General features: G+C 43.7%; 3 protein-coding genes across 3 annotated transcripts in view; 2 read left to right on the forward strand and 1 right to left on the reverse strand.

Moving 5' to 3' along the window:
• Positions 1–1,071: 1,071 nt before the first annotated feature.
• Positions 1,072–12,355, forward strand: DNAJA2 (DnaJ heat shock protein family (Hsp40) member A2). Its single transcript, XM_064723427.1, has 9 exons — positions 1,072–1,259; positions 3,934–3,993; positions 4,941–5,161; positions 6,448–6,528; positions 6,848–6,981; positions 8,185–8,381; positions 9,800–9,944; positions 10,117–10,244; positions 10,746–12,355. Exons 1-9 carry the CDS (start codon positions 1,182–1,184, stop codon positions 10,932–10,934), a joined length of 1,233 nt encoding a protein of 410 aa, XP_064579497.1. The 5' UTR covers positions 1,072–1,181; the 3' UTR covers positions 10,935–12,355.
• A 705-nt stretch (positions 12,356–13,060) lies between these two features.
• On the reverse strand, positions 13,061–20,024 carry LOC135452911 (borealin-2-like). The gene is made up of 10 exons (XM_064723428.1): positions 19,550–20,024; positions 19,176–19,304; positions 18,169–18,209; positions 17,752–17,812; positions 17,039–17,106; positions 16,200–16,267; positions 15,499–15,537; positions 14,308–14,440; positions 14,006–14,092; positions 13,061–13,254 (listed from the first exon to the last, which is right to left on the reverse strand). Exons 1-10 carry the CDS (start codon positions 19,704–19,706, stop codon positions 13,207–13,209), a joined length of 831 nt encoding a protein of 276 aa, XP_064579498.1. The 5' UTR covers positions 19,707–20,024; the 3' UTR covers positions 13,061–13,206.
• A 159-nt stretch (positions 20,025–20,183) lies between these two features.
• C11H16orf87 (chromosome 11 C16orf87 homolog) overlaps positions 20,184–20,888 on the forward strand; it is a 51,251-nt gene continuing 50,546 nt past the window's right edge. Inside the window, exon 1 of the mRNA XM_064723432.1 lies at positions 20,184–20,320. The gene's annotated coding sequence lies outside the window, so the exon portion shown is untranslated. The remainder of the gene's footprint in view (positions 20,321–20,888) is intronic.

A 20,888-nucleotide genomic window follows, 5' to 3' on the forward strand; every position in this document is an offset into this window, starting at 1 on the left:
GGCAGGAGCTGGGGACTTGGGGGACATGGCTGCACAGACAGTGGCATTTCATGTTCAAAATTTCAGGCCAAGACCAAGAGTGTTGGCATTTCAGGTTCAACAGGACCAAATGCCAGTCCCACCCTTTGGCCACAATAACACCCTGCAGCACTCAGGGCTGGGGCAGAGCGGCTGGGAAGTGCCTGGTGCAAAAGGACCTGGAGGTGCTTGTCAACAAAGGCTGGACCTGAGCCAGGTGTGCCCAGGTGGCCAAGAATGCCAATGGCCCCTGGTCTGTACCAGGACCAGGGCAGGGATTGTCCCAGGGATTGTCCCAGCAGGACAGGGCAGGGATTGTCCCAGTGTACTGGGCACTGGGGAGGCCACACCTCGAGTGCTGTGTCCAGTTCTGGGGTCTCAGTTCTGGAAGGACATTGAGGTGCTGAAGGGAGTCCAGAGAAGGGGCAATGGAACAGGGGAAGAATTTGGGGTACAGGTCTGATGGGAGCAGCTGAGGGAGCTGGGGAAGAATCTGGGGTACGGGTCTGATGGGGAGCAGCTGAGGGAGCTGAGGGGCTCAGCCTGGAGGAAAGGAAGCTCAGGGGTCAATTTATCACTCTCTACAACTCACAGAAAGGAGGATGTAGCCAGGTGGGGTCAGGCTCTTCTCCCAGGCAGTAAGGGACAGGATGACAGAAGAGTCTTAACCTGCACTGAGGGACGGTCAGGTTGGATATCATGTCAAATTTTTTTACAGATACTGGAACGGGCTGCCCAGGGAGGACGGTGGAGTGACTGTCCGTGAGGGTGTTTAAGTCGGCACAGGGCACTCGCTACCGGGGTCTGGTTGACATGGAAGTGTTCAGTGACAGGTGGGACTGGACGATCCCAGAGGCGTTCTCCGGGCCGCTGGCTCAGTGCAGTTCCAGGCGGGAGAGCCGAGGCCGCTGTCCCCGTTGCGCAGCCCCGCTCCCGGCCGTGCCCTCAGGGCCCCGCACAGCGCCCCCTGCCGCGCCGCGCCGGAACTGGGTCAGGGCCGCCGAGGGGGCGGGGCCGCGCGCCTCGCGCGTCGCGGCGCGGTGACGCAGCGCGTGCGCGGTGACGTCGCGGCCGGTCCGTGTCCGTGTCCTGCCGCCGGTCTCGGCCCTGCCCGCGCCGCCCTCGGCCCGCCCGGCCCCGCTCGGCCCCGCCGCCGCCCCGCCATGGCCAACGTGGCCGACACGAAGCTCTACGACATCCTGGGCGTGCCGCCCGGCGCCTCCGACAATGAACTCAAGAAGGTGCGGCGGAGGGGCGGAGGTCGGGCGGTGGGGGGGGTGCTGGGCCCGGCCGGGCAGGGCCCCGCGGGCGGGCGGCGAGGGCAGCGGGGCCGAGCGGGGCGGCCGCGGGCGGCGGGGCTGAGGCTGCGCTGCGGGCGCGGCGCGGTGCTCGGTAGGCCGCGCCCGGGGCCGAGCGGTCGGGGAGGCCGCGGGCAGGGCGAGGGCCCGGCGGGAGGAGGGGGCGGCGGGGCCCGGCCGCGTCCCTGGCCCGGCGCGTCCCGCGTGGGCTCCGGGCGCGGGCGGAACGCGGCTCATCCCGCCCCCGCCGCACCGCGCCGAGCGCGGCCGCGAGGGCTCTTCGGGGGTGAGAATCCCTGCGGGCCGAGCCTCACCGGTGCCATTGTCTGCCCCACGTGCAGGCCTGGGAGGATTCGGTTTCGCTCATAGATGCGGTTCCTCCCAGGCCGAACGCGGGAAGGCGAGGTAAACAAAGAGGGGAGGCGAAAACTTGGAGCCAGGTCGTCACTATAGCAATTCCATCCTGTAGTGTTTAAAGCACTTTTTTTATTTTTTTCTTTTTTGTCCTTTTTTTTTTTTTTTTTTTTTTTTGTGGAGGCCTTAATGACCGTTTCCACGTGAGGGAGGAGAATGAACCAGACGGTTCACTCGCAGAGGCTTCCGCGGGTGGGTGGTGCTGGCACCAACAACTGCGCCTTACCCGTCATGCACGCGGCAGCCTCATTTGTGCAGGGCTCGGCGATTGCAGTGCTGAAATTGTGCTGGAGATGGAGGGCACGCGCTGAGAAGGTTGTGTTTAGTACACAGCACTGCCCACCAGAATATTTCAATGTATTACAGGGTTCGCTTAAAGCTATCTGTGTCCTTTAAGAGTGAAAACCGGAGCAGTTTTCTGCTAGGATAGCCTGCACCACCCAGTATTAATTACCACATATTAGACTATTCGTGGAATGTAAATTTTCCAGCTGTCTGCAACACCAAGGAGTTCCTGTGTATCTTACTGTCATTGAGAGGTTTCATGGGTGCTTTAAAATCTGATATTTTAACCTGTCTAATAGTATAGAAATATTGAAAACGAATCTTGGTCTGAAGGAGCTGAGAGAACAGGCTTTTACAGTGGCTGAATTAACTTTTACTGAAGTTATATATGTTCCCAGTGTAGACCTTGATTCTGGATTTGGTTCTGATGAAATAGTAATGGCTTCCTTCAGGGCCATGGGTAGTTGTAAGAGTTGTTCTGGCCTGGAATGCTGTTATCAGAAAAGATGTGAGGGTTTTCTCTTTTTAAAGATCACCATTGCAAGCTCCTTTTTTCCTCATTAGATAATGTTACTTAGGTTATCAGTTTAGTGGTGTTTTGCTTTTTTTTCTTGGTTGTTATACTTAAAATATATGGAGAACATCCATTATGACATAGAATACACAGGTTTGTGGAACATTATGCTTTGTTCCTTATGGGTGATTTTTTCCAGTAAGATATATGAGTTTTGGTTTTTACACTTAATCTCCTTTAGAATGTTAGGCTTGTAATATCAACATTGTTTTTATTTCACTAGTTCTTTATTGTGTCTTGATTGCATGCAGAAGTACAGAGTGTTTCAAGATAAAATCAATAATGAGAAATAACTGAATGGATCTAAAAAAAAGGAAATTTGTTCAGAAGCTGAAAAGTTGTCATTTCTGTAAAGCTTTCTATGTAAAGATCTTAATATTGTATTTCTAAAGAGTTACTTTAGGTGCTCAGTTATTCAGAAATAAAGTGTTTGAAAAATCCTCTCCAAGAATTGATACTCAATTTTTTGCTGTTGCATCACTGTAGCTTTGTTAATAGTTGTAATTTGAAAAATAAAAGACTGTATACAATGTAATTTGTTAATATCTGTCCCCTGATTGCTTCTGAGGGGTGTTGAGGTGGAATAGAGGAAGGGTTGAAGTTCCTGCTGTCATTAGCTCGGGTGGGAGAAGTCTCTGCCCGCTGTGTTGTTTGCTCTGATCCTCTCAAGTGTAAGCAGAACAGGTGAAGGGCTGCTGAAGAACCAGTGGTGGTCCAGAATGTCAGTGCTGGTCAGAAAAAAGCAGCCTGGAAAGTCCCTTCTGGGGATTTGGCTGTACTCCTGCTGATGTACAGAACTGAAATAAAAGCAGTGCTGTGTACATTTGTGCACATGTAACTCATGCACTGAGCTCAGAGTGAGGTGAACCCTTCCATCAGTGATAGGTGGGGAAGAAGGAAATGGTTGTTGTGAGGAGTGGTTCTAGGGTTGCATGGAAGCTGAGGCAGCCATTTTGTTGTTACTGAACTGCTGTGGTTGAGGGCAAAGACAAACTGGGTTCAAAGTTACTGCTGTGGTGTTGGGTTTGAGTGGGTTCTGAAGAGCAAGTCATTTCAATGAAAATCAGATGGGATTCTCCCTGTAAGTTAATGAGGATAAGCAGGAGAACTAGTTCTGGCTATTGTGTGCCATGGCTGTGTGTGAATGTGAGTCTGGTTCATGTATGCACATAGCCATATTAAAATATTTTTAGGTTGTATCAATATATTAGTGACTTTGAAACACTATAATATTTACACTTTGCTTTATTAGGATTTTCTGTCTTCCTGGGGATATTACTTGAGTTTCACAGAAAAGAACTGATAAATGGAAATTTTAAATAATTTTCTACCTCTTTCAACTAGGCATACAGAAAACTGGCCAAGGAATACCATCCTGATAAGAATCCAAATGCAGGGGATAAAGTAAGAAAGATTCATCTTTTTCTTTTTAATACCTTAAGTTTTCCATTACACTAACATCTAAGGAGCTGAATTCAGGTGCTGGGGGCTTGCTGTTTAAGTTGTTAAGCAGTACTGTGAGAGGGAGAATTGTCTGGGCAGCTTCTCCCCAATCTCAACATCTGCCAGCGTACCTCATGACAAAATGCAGCAGTTGGCTCAAATTGGTTGAGAAGGTAATGCTGAGGAAAAAACTGCTGCTCATTTCCTGAGATAATGGCATCTGCTCATGGCATCTGTAGGAATTTGAAAAAGATTGTCAATTTTTCAAGTGTTTCCAACATGGAGAAACGGATGTGTAGAGATTCTTAAAACTGCTGCAGCATAAACCAAATTACATGTGTGGGAAGATTGAATTAGATTTGTTACACTAAAAGCAATTTAAAAATCAGCAATTAAGTTGACTCAGCTGATTATCTTTAACCAAATTGCAGTTCTGATGGCTGCGTAGAGGTGAGCAGAGATAACCATGAAAAGATACTAATTTGCCAAAAACATTAATATACCTTTCAGAAAGCTACTTAATTGTTAGTGTATTTGAAGTGCCCAACATGTTGAAGCATTTGCTGTTAGTATGTAACTGTTGGATATTCTGCCTTTTGGCTATTGCACTGTTGTGTACTTGGGGTTTTTTTTGGTTGGATTTTTTTTAATTTGTAAGAAATCTGTCTTATGCTAGTAAAGAACAAAGCCAACCAAGTTTTGCAGTAAAATATTTTATGGTAAGATGTAACAAAACTAAGTCTAACTTTAAAGTCTTGCTAAGAATAAGTTATGTTAAAATGAGGGAAAAGTGTTTCATTGTGTACCTTCTTAATTGATAGGGGTTCATGCAGGGGGAGAAACTCACAAAATGCTGCCTTTGGGTTCTAAATGATCATGCACTGTTTTGACTCTGTTTCCTCTTCTAGTTCAAAGAAATAAGCTTTGCCTATGAAGTATTGTCAAATCCTGAGAAACGTGAGCTGTACGATCGATATGGGGAGCAGGGGCTGCGAGAAGGCAGCGGCAGCAGTGGCATGGACGATATTTTCTCCCATATCTTTGGTGGGGGATTGTTCAATTTCATGGGTGGCCAGAGTAGAAGTCGCAATGGTAGAAGAAGAGGAGAAGATATGGTGCATCCACTCAAGTGAGTACCTTGGTGCTGCATCTTGTGCTTTGAAGCTTTCCTGGCCATAGAAACTCTGCTGGTTTCTGTTCTTGATACGCTTCTCAGTTGAGATCCTCTGCAGTCTGCACTGCTCTTCAGAGCTGCATGTTGTGTGTAGAGCAGGGGCCAGTCATCTGGAGTTACTTTCCTTGGTTGGTTAATCCAGAAACTACCAAATACTTTGCCAGGTTATTTGAATTATGTACTTTGTTAGCTTTATTTTCTTTGTTTTGCTCCCTGATTATGTTTGGTAGTTCTAATCTGGAAAAGCCTTCAACAGCCAAGTATTACTCACCAGGCAGATTCTGGTCTGGGGAGGTGGAGGTGCTCTGGAAAGACTTGAATTCATAGGGCAGTGCCAGCTGGAACTATGGTTGAACCTCATAATTAATGGAAAAGTGTGTGTCGTGGCTTTGGTTTTGTTTATTTATTCAAAGCCATTCTTGAATATCACATCTGTGTTTTGGAGATCTCTTCTTGCAGTCATGGCTGGCTTTTTGCCTGCTGAGCAGGTCCCTTGTAACAACTTCAGTTAAGCAACATCTTTCCTGTGATTGGGAGACTGTGCTTGGCCGAGTCTGTTTAGCTTCACATGCTTGCCTGTTTTGTAGCTGGTACTCCATGGTGGATTATTAATGAGCTTTGATTTTGTTGTTATTTGTAAATACTGATGCCAGGCAACCTGTTCTTACAACTCAATACACTGAGTTGAAGTTTTGGTCCACTAACAAACCCTTTTAGGAGGAACACTAAAAAGTTAAGTGGCCTTGGGGACATGCTGACCCCTCCCCACTAAAGTGGAAAACCCAGTACAGTAGTAAGTACTCTGTGTTATTACTGTTTATGCAATAGACTATATTATTGTGTGGAGTGTTTACAGAGGCTTGTTTCTCACCTGCCTGGTAGAAATTAATTATGACTGTATAATAGCACCTAAAATTCTAGATAAGCTTGTTTCCTGTTGAGAAACACAACCAACCCTACCTGGTTTATTCTGATTAAATTACAGCTTTTCTCTAAAACTATGTTCAGATTTATATTGTGTATCAAGTGTATATTGATATGTATGGAAATTGTTTTTTCAGTAACTCTTTGGGGAAGCTAAAATGGTGCTTAAAATCTTATTTTGATAGCAGATGTAGTCTTGTTAGGAATATTAACTAGGAAAATAGGTTGCTTGTTTATTTGTCCTAGGCAAGTATTTTAATTACATGGGCAAAATAAGTTGTTAAATGATAACCCAGGAGAAATACTTTATTTTGTAGAGTCTCTTTAGAAGATCTGTATAATGGAAAGACAACTAAACTACAACTTAGCAAGAATGTCCTTTGTAGTGCATGTAATGGGTAAGTTTATTTGTATTTTTGAGTTCTCTGGTTGCTTTGTTGGCAGACAGTGTAATGAAGGATCTCCTGTGTCAGATCTTTATCAGTATTTGACTTACTGGAGCCTGTTTTCTGACCAGCAAATTGTTGAACTTGAATGATGCTGTTGATGGAACTGGAACTATTCAGGGGCTCTGTGGGGGGGAAGGGTGGGAGAGCAGAGGACCTGACTAATGGGCAGTGCAGTTGGGCATGTAGGCATGCTGGCCTGCTGCTGCAGGGGGTTTGGGATCTCTTTGTGAAGAACTTGCTGTTGATGCCCCGCTGCTGTGTGCTGCAGGCAGGGAGGGAAGGCCGGCTCCGTTCAGAAGTGCAACGCGTGCCGGGGCCGGGGCGTGCGCATCATGATCCGGCAGCTGGCCCCGGGCATGGTGCAGCAGATGCAGTCCGTGTGCTCCGACTGCAACGGAGAAGGTAGGCCAGGCTCTGCTCTGCTCCTCACTGTGCTTGCTTGGATCCAGCTCCTGCTCAAATCTCAGGAGGAACTTATCCAGGACACTTCTGCCCTTTCCCAGTCAGCTGCGTCTCACTCTGGTGGCAGCACGGAGAAATCATTTCACTTAGAACAGCAGCAAGATTTACAGTGTGTAATGTACTGAAAAACAGCCTGCAAGCTCAAGCAGTAGGGATTGATCATCTTTAAAAACACTTAGATGTGAATATTACTTACTGCTGTTACTCTTGTGTTAAACTAAAAACCAGGATGTTGCTATTTTAGGAGCTATTTGTCTTTTTGCATTTCCTCATATCCAAGGACAATCGTAGGTTAAAAATGGGAACCTAAAGTTGAATTTTTAACTTCTTCAAATTAAGATGATATCTTTGCCTGAATTGGTTCTGATTAGGGGTAGCAAGTTCAGCACTTCATGTGATTTCTTTTTATGTATTCTGCAGTTGGCAGAGTAATAACATCACCTTGTGGATGATTTTACTTGTCACAACACTCAAGCTACAAAGAGTTGTATTTTGTGACTTGTCAAAACATTTCATAAATGATGTTGTCTTTAACATTTCATATGCCTAACCTACATATTTTGTAGTTTCAACTTCATCATAATGTTATGCTTTGTTTCACAGAAAGGTGGTTTAAGGTGAGAAGCTTAATGTTTTAAGCCAAAGGCATCTGCTTGTGGCACTTAATACCGAAATCTTACAGTCCATGTGCCCTAATGCTTTGGTTACTGTGTATAGAGACAAGAGCTCACTGGAAAAATAAAGGTGAGGTAGAACAGAGCATTGAAGCCATTTTGGATTGTCACCCTTCAGTTTGCTGGAAACAGTAATTACCCTTGTAGGGGTGAATCTGATGTGACCAGCTCTCTTTCCCTGTTTTTGTATGCAAGAGACTGTAGTTCTCCAGGCTGCATTTACTCAGGACTGTCTTGTGGGGATATTCTGGGAGATGAGGCAGTCAGAGAACTTTTGTTTTTTCTTCCTTCCCCATTTCTCAGCTAGAATAAATGAAGCCTGGATTTCCTCTTGTGAGGAATTCATAAAGCAACATTGAAATCACTAGTTGTGTTGCAGAAATTCTTCAGCTTGCTTTCAAATAGTTTTTCCTAGGAATTGGATGCAATTATGTCAAGATCTCTGAACTCAAAATTTGTCTTTATTTAGGTGAAGTAATTAATGAAAAAGACCGCTGTAAAAAATGTGAAGGGAAGAAGGTGATCAAAGAGGTAAAAATACTTGAAGTCCATGTAGATAAAGGCATGAAACATGGGCAAAGAATTACATTCAGTGGAGAAGCAGATCAGGCTCCCGGAGTGGAACCAGGTGATATTGTCCTTTTACTGCAAGAGAAGGAGAATGAGGTAATGCTTTTGAGTTGATCTTTTAAATGCCTTTTATTCCACTTGTTAATATTTAAGTTCTATAGATGGCCATTCATTTAAAGTAATTGATACAGTTGCAGCTCTGGGAGAGACGGGGAATAGCTTTTAATAGATTTATAGTGTGTAACACAGCTTTCATGGTGAGCCAGAAAAAACTGGGCAAGTCCTTTGCCAGAGGACTGGGAGCTTCTGGTGCCTCCTAATGCTAGCAAGAGGCAGCTGCTCAGATAAGCTCTGACTGACTTTGCTACAGTGGATGCAGTGAAGAGCCATTCAGGATGTTCACTTTAGTCTGCTTTGCTCGTGACACTAACAAAATTCTAAGCGTGCCTTTTTTCCATGTCTTGTGACGTGGCAGGGAACTCCTGATAAAACCCTCAAATGGTGCTTTCTGTGTCTGCTACTCTGGTTCTGGAAGTAACACAAAATAGTGATGTTGCTAATTAACTTAACAAAACAAACATTATTATTTTATACTGGTTTGGTAAGACTTCCGTTCACTGTATGCTGGAATCACTGCACTTTGGAATTAAATGTTGCAATTTATCTTCTGTTAAAACTCATGTGGGGTAGAGTTGAGGTGACTGCTCCTTTTTTAATTCTAATAGCTATGATGAAATAAGAAACAGTTTGTGTGTTGCACTTGAGGAGTTTTGTGTTGTGACAGAGTAGCATGAAGTACAAATTTAAACTACAGTCAAATATTAAGGATATAATATTAGTTATCTGCTCATTAGGTACTTTGTAAGCTTTTCAAAGCTGTGTCAAGGACTGCTAATCTGCCAGTCTGTACTTTGTCCTAGTGAGTAAAACTAGATAGACTTTGTTCTTGAAATTTCTCTTCAGATGGGACTCAGTGGACAAATGTCCACTATCCATTTGTCTGCCAGTGGACAAATTGTAAGATTTACTCTGATTAAGAATCCTGAGTTCTGTGGCCTAAAGATCTCTTCTCGCAGCTATGGGCTAAGTGATCAAAGTCCTGCTGTTGGTCAAGGGAGCTAAAGCAGAAATGCTTGAGGACAAGAGCTGAAAAACGAAGATGTGGTTTATATACTCCAGTGCAGGTGCAATGGTGTCAAACTGTTGTCAGTTCTGTTTATAGGTTGCTTGTGTGGAAGATGTTGGGGGTGAAAGTTGGGGCTGCTGTACAGGCCTGGTTTAATTTGAAGCTTACCTTGGTGTGTGTGTGGTTTGGCTTATTATAGATGACACTTGGTCAGGCACAAACTTCCCAAGCATGTTAAGCCATCTGAATTAATGGAATCAGGTTCACTGCATACAAAGGCTGTTGCTCTGACATTGAGTTTTAAGGATAAATAATAATGAACTCTCAATAATGAGTCTGGTGGAGTTGTGATTGCAGTACTAGAAAGGAGATTTCCTTTGTTTCCCAGGTGTTCCAGCGGGATGTGAATGACTTGCATATGACACACAAGATTGGACTTGTTGAAGCACTGTGTGGATTTCAGTTCACATTTAAGCACCTTGATGGACGTCAGATTGTGGTTAAATATCCTCCTGGAAAAGTAATTGAACCAGGTAGGCTAGACCTGATAAGGATTTCTTTGATTATGCTTTTGTGACTCTTCAGCACTTAATCCCACCCTTGTTGTCCTGTTAACTGAGCCCAGGCTGGGGAAACAGAGAGCTGTGTGGAGAGAGAGTGGCTCTGCAGCAGCACTTCATTACTTTCCTTCTCTTTGAATTGCAGGTTGTGTTCGTGTAGTCAGAGGGGAAGGAATGCCACAGTATCGCAATCCTTTTGAGAAAGGGGATCTCTACATTAAATTTGATGTTCAGTTTCCTGAAAATAACTGGATTAGCCCAGAAAAGCTTTCAGTAAGTAGCTGTTCAAGCAAAAATGTGGTGTCTTACTTGACAGAGTGTGCAAAGAGCCTGTGTTGTGCCTCATGGGCTTGCTCTCAGTGCTTAAATTCAGATGTGAGTAAAGTTCTTTTAACCTTTCTTATGGGCCATGTGTTACTTGGAAATAGCCCTTGAAATATGAATTTTTGGAAGCTGTATTTAAGAGCTGTGCAGATGGTGCACAGATGAGGGCAGGAGGAGAATCTTTCTGTTTCTGTGTGATAAGTTCATGGAGTGCAACTGTATTTACTGATTGCAATTCTGGTAGATGATATGTGGAGCTGTTGGTTTTCTTGAAGTGGTGTCTTCCAGTTGATACAAATGCTTTTGAATGACTCTGCAGTTCAGGAATTTCATCAGCATAGACTTGTAAGCCAAACCTGCTCTTAGAGGTGTCTCAAAGATATGGGAAACCAGTCACTTGATTTAGGTCTTCTAGATGCAATACTGAATGCATTTCTTTCTTTGGGGCAGGAACTTGAAGATCTTCTGCCAGCTAGACCAGAATTTCCCAATGTAATTGGTGATGCAGAAGAGGTAGATCTTCAAGAATTTGATACCACTCGTGGTTCAGGTGGTGGCCAGAGACGTGAAGCTTATAATGATAGTTCTGATGAAGAAAGCAGCCATCATGGACCTGGGGTACAGTGTGCCCACCAGTAAACATTTGTCTAAAAAGTTGCACAAGGATTTTCTTTCAAATTTTGCCTGACTTGTTTTCAACAATCCAGCTGGATTGTATAAGTAATCCAGATGAACCAATGGACATCTATTGCTGTATGTGTAACTTTTAAATTGGTCTATAGTATCTACAGAGTGTAATTTAAACTAACCACAAGCTTACATCTTCATTTTGACTGTGTAGCAGAATAAAGCACTTGAAAGGAAGACGAGACTCCTTTTCACATGGGTTTTAAGTTTGTCCTCGTATCTGTGCTTGATTTTTACCAGTTTTGTGTAGATTTTAAGTTTCATATTTTAAATTCAAATTCTACATTGTAAAGTTTGTGTACAATTTGTCCTGAGGCTTGGTATTTGGCTGCACCTGCATAAGCTGCTACAAGTAGAATCAAGAATTTCATAGCCTGTATCTATCATCTAGATGCATGGTAAATGGGCTTTGCACATAATGGGTTTAGAGCTGACTGGGAACAATGAAAGACTAAATTAGAAGTGGTTGTAAGTTTTTTTTCTACCATCTTGTGAACGGTTTCTGAAATTAAATAAAAGCAGTTGGTGTATAATATATTTCTTTTGCCTTGTAACTCTTACTTTTCCAGTGGCTTTAACTAGTCTGTGTATGAAGAGACTATGTAGATGATAGACATTTTATAAACACAGGGAGGCTGAAGCTGCCTTAAGACTAGGTGAAGGTTGGATAACAATTGTGTGCCACATTCAAGTCTCTTCCTGAAATGAGAGATGACTAAAATGGGCACAGGGAAGGCTGCAGCCATGTCCCCTTTGTGTGAAGAAAACACAAGGATATCTGAATTCAGTCTAAAGATAACAAACCCCTTAAATGGGGAATGATTAAATTTTGAAATAATGGTGTCTTTCTCTTAGCCTTTGAATCCTATTCAAAGTCTGATTCAGCCTCACTTCCTAGAGAAATGTTTCCAGGTTAAAAAAAGAACTGTTTAACCTGGAAACATAATACATGTAGATGGTTTTGTTACTTTTCTAGTAGTTTGCACTTTGGTTTAAGTATGAAGATATTAAAATCTCCAGCTGCAGTTCTATTACTATTAATTGGCAAAAAAGCCAGAACAAAGCAAAAATGTGACCTTAACTAAGGAACTGTTGTGCATGAACAGTGTTGGGTTGGTAAGCTGCCTCTATAGCAAGGTTTCTCTCCTGTTTAAGTGAGAAAGTTGAAGCTCTACTTTTCTTTACAAATCTGAAGTGTGACTTGTTTAGTTATTTTTCTGATAGTTGTTGACACTTTATTGATGAGGTTGGAGGGACAAACTCCAAGGGTTTCAATGTGCTTGGGTAGGCATTGGCATTTGAGTGTTGCTGAACATCCTTGTTATAGACTCTAAAAATGAAGCAAAAATAAATACTGTTTGATCTGTATTTCAGTACTGACTTATGATGTGGCATTCTCTAGTGGCTCTTTTATTTTCATTTATTAAAACTTGGGGTTGCTTTTTGTGAAGCCATGGTTACATGCTGATCCTTTCTCCTGACTGCTCTCACCAAGGAGTCAGTCCCTGTAACCTGCAATGCTTAAACAATTACACCACCTGTCTTCTGCTTGTAAGTCCTTGCAAAATAGAGTAACACTCTAAACCTTTAATCCCCATTCAGGTTCTGTGGCTTTTTTGAAAGGGAGGAGAGGAAGAGATTCATGGTAACTTTTCAGATAGCTGAAGTGAAGGGGTGGAGGAAGAGCTGATCACTGTAGGGCAGTTCTGCTTCAGTCCCCAGCTGGCATTAATTTGGGCTCCTGCCAGCAGCACCTGATAAATTCTAATTTTACCTGTCATCTTGCACATTACTGTCATGTCACACCCAAGACTGGAAATAAATTTTATTCCTGTGTTAGATTCATACATGCCACCACATACCTAAAGTTATTAAAGTGTCTTAAGGCTGTTCAAAAATTTAGCACCTTGTATTTCAGTTTATTTGTGAGTTGATATTAGAGAAACTTATTTCCTATATACAGCCTCTTACTGTTCATTTTGCTGTGAACTGAGTTAAAACCTAACCTAAGCCTTTTATAAAGAAAAAGTATAATTTTCTTCTGCTTTGCTATCCTTCATAACAGGAACTTAATAAGACACATCACATGATATAAAGGCTTATTATAAACATTTACTGGGCAGTATACAGCTTTATTAAGACATAATAGACATTATTTCAACACTAGGGAGGCAGCAGGCAAGAGCAGTCACCAATGTTCTGTAGTCACCAGTAGACAGTTCCATTAACTTGGTTTAGGTGTTACCTTTCCACACAGGACAGTCAGCTCACTCTGAGGGGGGAAAATTCATTTTAGCTCAAGCTGCCCAAAAGAACTTGGAAGAAAGGTTCCCTACTGTTAAAGCAAGCAGAGAGCACTTACTCACTCCCCACTGTGCCTATGGAGGCAGGGCCATAGCAAAAACCACACAACAGCTCCCAGAGCTTTACCTTGACTCTGTACCTGCACAGCTGTAAACTGGTGAGCATCTCTCACGTCTGGATAATTCCCATTACTTCAAACAATAGCCCAGGTGCCCTCATCTTCAGGAGGGCTGGGCAGTAGGTGCTACAAAGTTCTGGTCTGCTTTATTTTGCTTCACACCCATTAAGGCTGTTCCTGTTCAACTGCAGCAGGGACTTACCAGGTATGCAGTTCTTACTCAGCAAGGGCCACAGAATAATGGATTATAAGAAGACTCAAAACTGAGCTGCAGCTTTGTCAGCCTTTGTGAATGAGAGATAAGGGAATGGCAGTTTGCTCACGTGGCAGGACAGCCACCAGAGCAGTGCAGAAGGAAGAGTTTATGCTCCTGTGATCCCTCCACTGTCACCAAACTGCACGTGCTTATGTAAGTGCAGTTCCTTTTACACATGATCCATGTGCAGCAGTTCTTCCCTCCCTCCTCCCTCCAACTGATGCCAGCCAGTTGAGGCTTAAACTCCAAAGAGTTGAAATTTGCATTCATGCCAAAATGTGAGATGAAAGCCTGGGACCAGGTGTGTGAATGCAGAGATCTCTAAGTCTCCTAGTTCAGGCTTACCACCAGGTTATGGATGTGCTGTACTGTGTCCTGGTTTAGGAGCTGCACATCAATATTGCGGAGGTCTCCACCAGCCGTGCACAGAGTCTGTGAAGAGAAACAATTCTAAGATTAAAATTTTTCTTGCATGCCAAGCTTCTCTAAAACTCATGGGCTCCCCTGTACATTGCAGAACTTTGGCAACCATTTTCCTTTCGTTTAGCAGCATGTTATTTAGGAATAGCAAGAGCTATCACTATCACACTATGTGTATTGATCAACTATTGTCAGTTGAAAATGTTTTTTTTAAAAAAAAAAGATACCTGTCCATCAGCCAGGGGAATGTTGACAAATGGAACACTTTTATGTTGGGGTACTGATTTACTTCTCTTTAACATGCCTTGAGCTCTTCCACTGGCAGGTAAAGTTCTTGAGACAGTCTGTTGTAATCCAGCACTAGAATACAATGAAAATGTTACTTTGAGGTTAACTTTCTGTGCTCTGCTGGAAATTTTCAAGCAAGAAATAAATGCCAGTAGTAGGAAATACACCTAGGAGAGAGGCAGTCATTAAAATTTTTCCAGTTCTGCCAGGAAATTACAGAAACCCAACCATGGGCAGCACTTATGGGCACTGCTGGGTAAGGCTTTATGACCCTGGCACTGCAGTAACCTTGTAAGCCTGTGACACAAGATGACATTTTGGCCACTCAGTAACGAGAATATCCACTCTCCAATATCAGCAGTGAATGTTTACAGTTTTGGAAAGAGGAAACTTCGTGCCTCAGGGCTTAAGATAAGACATGTCCTCTATCTGTCTACTACAGAGGGAGAGAGATATCAATAAATACCAAAGCTGCTACCTCTCAGAGGCACAGGGTGTGCCTTATGCCATGCAGAATTCCTAAGTTTCTATTATACAACAGTTATTATTTTACTTTAAAAATGTAAGATTTGGGTGTGTTCTGCATAGAAACAAGCCTCTGACATTTACAGCAGGCCAAGGTGAAACAGAACCACTTTCTGGTTTCAGGACCCATTTAAGTTGTTCACCCCCTCACTTCAGCTTGTGCCAAAAGCAAACTCTGTAGTGTATGCAGAATCATACTAGCTAAAAATCTTGATTGATCTTCATACACTGATGATTATCAGTGTATTTGGTTGAGGGGTTTGTAGGGATTGGTTTATTTTTAACAAAGCAGTATTGGTGACATTTTAATCAAGGATGGGCTCTGAGAACCAGTTTGAGATGCAAGTCTGTAAATAGTGAGAATAGCATTTATACTCTAATTACTTTTTTTTTTTTTAAACTGACTTAGGACATCAAATCCTGTGCCTCCACAATAATTTAAGCTAACACCCACACCCAAAGCAGGAGGTGTAACTGGTTTGGCACCCCTACTGTCACATTTAGTGGCAGACCACGAAGATCTGTTCTATCTACATTGATAATAATACATAGTGTCTTGGTATTGAACAAAATTATTGATTAGGAGCAAACTGAAATCTCCTTACCTTCTAGCTCCCTTTGGAGTGGCTTTGTGATTTGTGGCACTGCAATGAAAACAAAGAGACTTAGCATCCTTCTGCAAGCTGCACTAGCAGAAGACACTAAACAGCCACTAAAGAAGTAGCTATTTGCTTTGTATTTTGTTGGGGGTTTCATTTTGTTGGTTTATTATTTTTATTTATTTCCTCCTCATCTACTTTTACTGTAAAGTTTTAGCTAGGGTGAAGGTAGACACACAGTGGATTAGAGAATGCTGAAGTGCCCCATGACAGTGAAAAACACATGTGAAAAAGCCCTCCTGAGGTAAACATGACAGTGGGATTAAAACCATACAAGAACACAAGAATAATTCATGTTACTGAGCAAGGGAGGGCTGCAATACCCAAGTTAGGTGTTTGTTACAGAACAATTAAGTAGTGCTAGCAGAGCAAAGGTGCTTTCCTTACATGCTCACTTCCATTAGTAATGTTTGGGAATCTGTACTGCTCCCCTCAGTTCAGAACTGTGCACATGAATTATGCCTTCATCAGCTACAGGTGCTTTTTTGCTCAGGTTCACATCACCACAGTGCATCTCAGGTTATGGGAGAATCCTTGTCAGATGTATTCCCTTTGGGCTCAAATCTCAGCTACTACATTTGAAAATAATTGTGTTCAGCACTCAAAAATTCAGGTGAGTTAAATAAGCTATCAAAGATCAGTCTTACCTAGAAAGAGAGTTCAGTTTGCCACTTAAACCAGAGGTCAGTGAAACCAGCGACCTGGTTTTGGAGATCTAAAAATTTATATATAAGACTGCAGTTAAAAAAGGTAGCATTTGAAAGCAAAATGATAGGTATTTGCAGGGACAATACTGTAAAAATTCCCTGTTGAAAAAGGGTAGCTAAGCCCCATAGTGTTGCCTTTGATGTATATATGTATATATACATAAAATGCCAAATATACATTTTAGAAGAAGTTTCATAATGCCAAAACATATTTATTCCTACTGAAGTTCTGTGTAACCAACCACCTAATATACACCCTTCCAGCTTTTAAGCCTTTTTCCAGTAGAAGTCTAATTGCACAGAATCTTTTTTGTATTTGTTGTCAGCTTGCTACATTAGTGTCTGGCTGAGGAGCTGCACTGCCCAGACAGACTGAGGTGGCAAAACTAAAACACTTGATTTGGTTTAGAGACAAGAATGCTATAACTACTCAGTTATAGAAAAACATGGATTAAACATGAGGTTGATTTAAAAATAAAGTTTCAACAAAATATGGTTCCTCAAATCATCAAGACTTACTGGCAAGTCAAGAGAGAATGACCATGCCAGTACTTGCCAGCCTGTGTTATTAGTCACTAGAAGTGCAGATACCATATTTCATTATGAAAATAATTTACAGTTAGCCTTGCTTAACTTCAAATACATTACATTTAAAATAACTGACTTTTCCAACAGACAGCAGAGCACCAGCCTGCCTTCTCATGGATCTAGCAGGGCTTGTGGCAGGTCAAAACTGATTAAGTCCTTATGTTTTTTGAATAAAAACAGAATAAACTTACTTTTTTAGTTATTTTCTTTGCAGAACTGTGCTTGGTATCTTCATATTCAACAATTGTAGTTACCTTAACTATAAATGTATTAGCAAGACAAGGAAAATAAAGATCTCATGAGGAGCACAAAACACCACTTCAGCCTCATGTTTGAAGCCTATTTCCCCTCCATGGACAGCTTTGGCCCTTGTGCCATCCAATGTCATTCACTTGGGACACAGGTCAGAGCAAACTCTGTGTGTTCAGCAGCACTGGGACACACAGATAATCCCTCAGTTACAAGACCCCAGATAATCCCTCAGCCCACAGAGAAAACAGAATTACACCCAGTGGTAGTATCCTCCTTACTGCATATTTGGGGATATGAAAAAAAATTGTATTTCCTACAAAGCTCAATGGGCAGAATGTGAAGGGAAACCTAAGAAAAGAGGGGTGACTTTCCTAGCTCTCCTGCTATACTGTAAAGCCTTAAATCTGTCTCTTCTCACCATTTCCCCTGACAAATTGCAAAGGAGAGGAGCTCTTGTCTCATGCTTTAAAGTACCTCTACAGCAGCATAGCTCATGATCCTCCACACTGAATGCTTGGGGTCTGTTATGCACTTTTCCCTCTTGTATTCTTCAGGCTTAACATTCATTTTACAAATGCTCAGTTCAAACCAGTTAAAAAAAAAAAAAAGAAAATGCAGGAACTATGGGCTATGTATTAATGAGTTGACCTGCCTTTTTTGCTGTTGGTCCTCACCAGTTTGGGATTTGGCATGTCTTCTACAGAGCAGTCAGTCTGAAAAAAATATTTATCCAACAAGGGAAGGTTGTCAGATTTTTCCCAGTAGATGCATATTATGTTACAAGAGGCAGTGAACTAAAAGGGCATGAAAGCAACTGACAGGAAGTGGGATTAGCTAAACACCAGTTGTTTTTTTAGCTTTTTATGGAAACATCTGAATTTCTGCCAGCAGAAGGTCCTAAAACTTTAGGTAATGTTCATAACTGCACCATGGCTGGCTGCCGAGTCATTTCATGTCATCTTCTATTTAAACACACAGCCAAATGAAATAATTTGTCTGAAGTACTTACAGCAGGGAGAGAAAAATTCTATTCTGTAAACTGTGATAAGATTTGAAAACACACGCTCACCACTGCAGCAGCAAGAGCCATTTCCTCCCGTCCTTGCAAATCTGTAACTCAAGAAATTATAACTTATTTAGATGCTATTATTTGCATAATTTTTATCTTCAGATTTTTATGAGCTCAGAAGCCAAACAATAATTCAGGATTACAGTGGTTAAATAGGTAACCCTAGGTCAGCATATGTGTTACATTTGAACAAGATTCCAGTCTTGTAGGAAATCACTCCTACAAAACAACAATGAAAATCTGAGGCCATGTCAGTGTTTATCCTTGAAAGAATCCTGAGTGTAGGCACACAGGGTATCCCCCACATTCAAAGAACCACCCCACGCTCACACTGCACTGCAGACAGCTAATGCTCTTGGGCAGAACTTTCTCCAGAAGGATACCAAAACACATACCCAGTTACAGTAAACTCAAGTTCTTCAAGAGGTTAAGGTTTGATATCTGTGGCCCCTACAATTTCCAGCTGCAAGGCAGATTCCAGAAACATCAGTTCTCACCAGAATGTACATCTGATGCTGAGACATCAGATGTGTACATTAAGATGTACACATCTTAAACCTCTGCATCAATGGGAGTTAAAATTAAACTTGTTTGCTTATCATCACAGGTATACGACCAGATTACAATGGCCCAGGAAAGTTCAAATTGACAAAGAGAAAATAATCTCAGTGGCTAAGGATGAACAGATTCAGATGAACAAAAATGGTTGGTTTTACATACAGAAAACAGTAGGTTTGTAATTATTTCTTGTCTCTTCAGACTTTAAATAATATTATGTAAGTGCACACATAACAGTACTTTCCAGACTAGTCACCAAATAATTCTATACCCTGCGTTACACAGATCAGTCTACTTGAACAGGAGTGCTCAGCGAGCATCTGCTGGGTAACAGCACTGCTCATCTGCTTCAGGGCAGACAAAGCAAACCTTTCCACGAAAGGCAGCAAGTTCCCAGGTGTTCTCCCGCAGCCCCGGGCACACCTCTGTCCGCACCCGAGCACTCTCACCGAGCACCTCTTTCCTTCTCATCTTCCTCACGGCGGCCGGCATCGTCAGCAGCTCCACGGCAAACGCCTTCTCCGCTGTCTGCAAGAGCGAATCGAGCTCCTTCTTCATCTCCTGGATGTGCTCCTTGGCTTTAAAACAAAACACGCTCTTATTGCCACGCGTGTTACATGTTTTCAAGTATAAGCACTGCAAGACCGCGCTATAAAAGAAAGTTAAAACAGCGATTTATCCGGAGAAATCCGAGCGGGGAGTGAGAGCGCCTGGAGCCTCCATTGGCCGCCAACCCGGGCGCGGGGCAGGCGGCCCTGCCATAGGGGGCGACCCCGGCCCGGAGCCGCCGTTCCCTCCCCAGCCCGGGCAGCCCCGGCCCTACCCTGCTGGTCGAAGTCGCTGAGGAAGAGCGCGATGCGCTGGTCCCTCTTCTTCTGGGAGAGCGCGCTGCGGTCCCTGTCCCAGGGCCGCGCCCCGCGGTCCGGCTCCACGCCCGAGTCGCTGCTGCGCCGCCGGCACGGGGCCTTCCCCACGGCCATGGCCGACAGCCGGGCCGAGCCGTGCCCGCAGCCGTGCCCGGAGCGGGACCGGCCGGACACACCCCGGGGCGGGCAGGGAGCCGCCGGGCGGGGGACGAGTGGAGCCAGCGATCCCCGGGCTCAGTCAGAAGGGAGGGAACGCCGTGAGGGGAGGGAGGGAACGCCGTGAGGGGAGCGGGGGGGAGCGGGTCAGGAGTGCCCCTCTCGGAGGTGCCTCAGGCCTTGGCACCTGTAAGTGACAGGACGAGGGGAATGGGTACAAATTGAAAGGGGGGAAACTGAGGTTAGATAATAGAGAGGAAATATGTACTCTGAGGGTGATAGACACTGGAGCCCAGGGATGTTGTGGTGCCACAACCCTGGCAGCGCTCAAGGCCAGGCTGGATAAAGCCTTGAGCAGCCGTGTGGGAGCTGCCCGTGCCCAGGCAGGGAGGTTGGAACAAGCTGACCTCTAAAGTCCATTCCAACCCCTCAACATTCCATGGTTCCACGATTTAATGATCCTTCCGCCCTGCAGGAGCTGGCCAGGCTCTCTCTCACACACACAGAGATGAATTGCGCTGTTTTGTTCCTGTCTGGAGCCGCCCCGGGCCCCCAGGAGCCGCATGGAGCAGGTGAGCGTTTCCATCCCCGGGACTGTGCCCAGGGCTGGGCCAGGCGCTGCTCGGCTCCCCCAGGCGCTGGGAAGGCTCTGGGCTCCATAGGGAGGGCCCTGTCTCAGAGCTGAGCTTTGGGTTTAGCTAAATGACACGAAATTACTGCTGTTCACTGGGCAGAGCATGCAGGGCTTCAGAGCTAAGCAAGGGAATAACCTGCTCTGCCCAAATGGTTACAGCTTGTGCAAATTCTGATCAGGTGAAGACAGGATTTAACAAAAACGTAGTAACAGGGAACATTAGAAAGGTGTGGCTACACCAAGCATTGAATATATAAAAATATTAAAATCCATATTGTTAAAAACACAATTCCATGAAGTAACTTATCTTGCATGTATCTAAATTTAAAAATAATACTAGAGGTATTATTGTCTGTTGGGGTTTGTACAAATTTGAGCAAGGAACTGTGCAAAAAGGCATTTAGATAATGCTTTAAAGCACTAGTGGTTTTGACATTGTGTATATGGATGCTGCAAGCTCTCTGACGTGAGTAGCTTTTTCTGTATCATATGCATCTGGCACATCT

This window comes from Zonotrichia leucophrys, chromosome 11 (assembly GCF_028769735.1).
Source record: "Zonotrichia leucophrys gambelii isolate GWCS_2022_RI chromosome 11, RI_Zleu_2.0, whole genome shotgun sequence".
NCBI lineage: Eukaryota > Metazoa > Chordata > Aves > Passeriformes > Passerellidae > Zonotrichia > Zonotrichia leucophrys.

What these genes read in the sequence shown, in the direction of transcription:
- DNAJA2 (XM_064723427.1), top strand. Translation starts at nt 1,182, where the DNA reads ATGGCCAACGTGGCCGACACGAAGCTCTACGACATCCTGGGCGTGCCG. An exon ending in GATATGGTGCATCCACTCAA is followed by an intron (nt 5,162 to 6,447) that starts GTGAGTACCTTG and finishes TTTATTTTGTAG; the next exon opens with AGTCTCTTTAGAAGATCTGT. An exon ending in CTTTGTAGTGCATGTAATGG is followed by an intron (nt 6,529 to 6,847) that starts GTAAGTTTATTT and finishes TGTGTGCTGCAG; the next exon opens with GCAGGGAGGGAAGGCCGGCT.
- LOC135452911 (XM_064723428.1), bottom strand. Translation starts at nt 19,706, where the DNA reads ATGGCCGTGGGGAAGGCCCCGTGCCGGCGGCGCAGCAGCGACTCGGGC. An exon ending in TGGCTCTTGCTGCTGCAGTG is followed by an intron (nt 17,813 to 18,168) that starts GTGAGCGTGTGT and finishes TATTTTTTTCAG; the next exon opens with ACTGACTGCTCTGTAGAAGA. An exon ending in AAACTGAACTCTCTTTCTAG is followed by an intron (nt 15,538 to 16,199) that starts GTAAGACTGATC and finishes TTTTCATTGCAG; the next exon opens with TGCCACAAATCACAAAGCCA.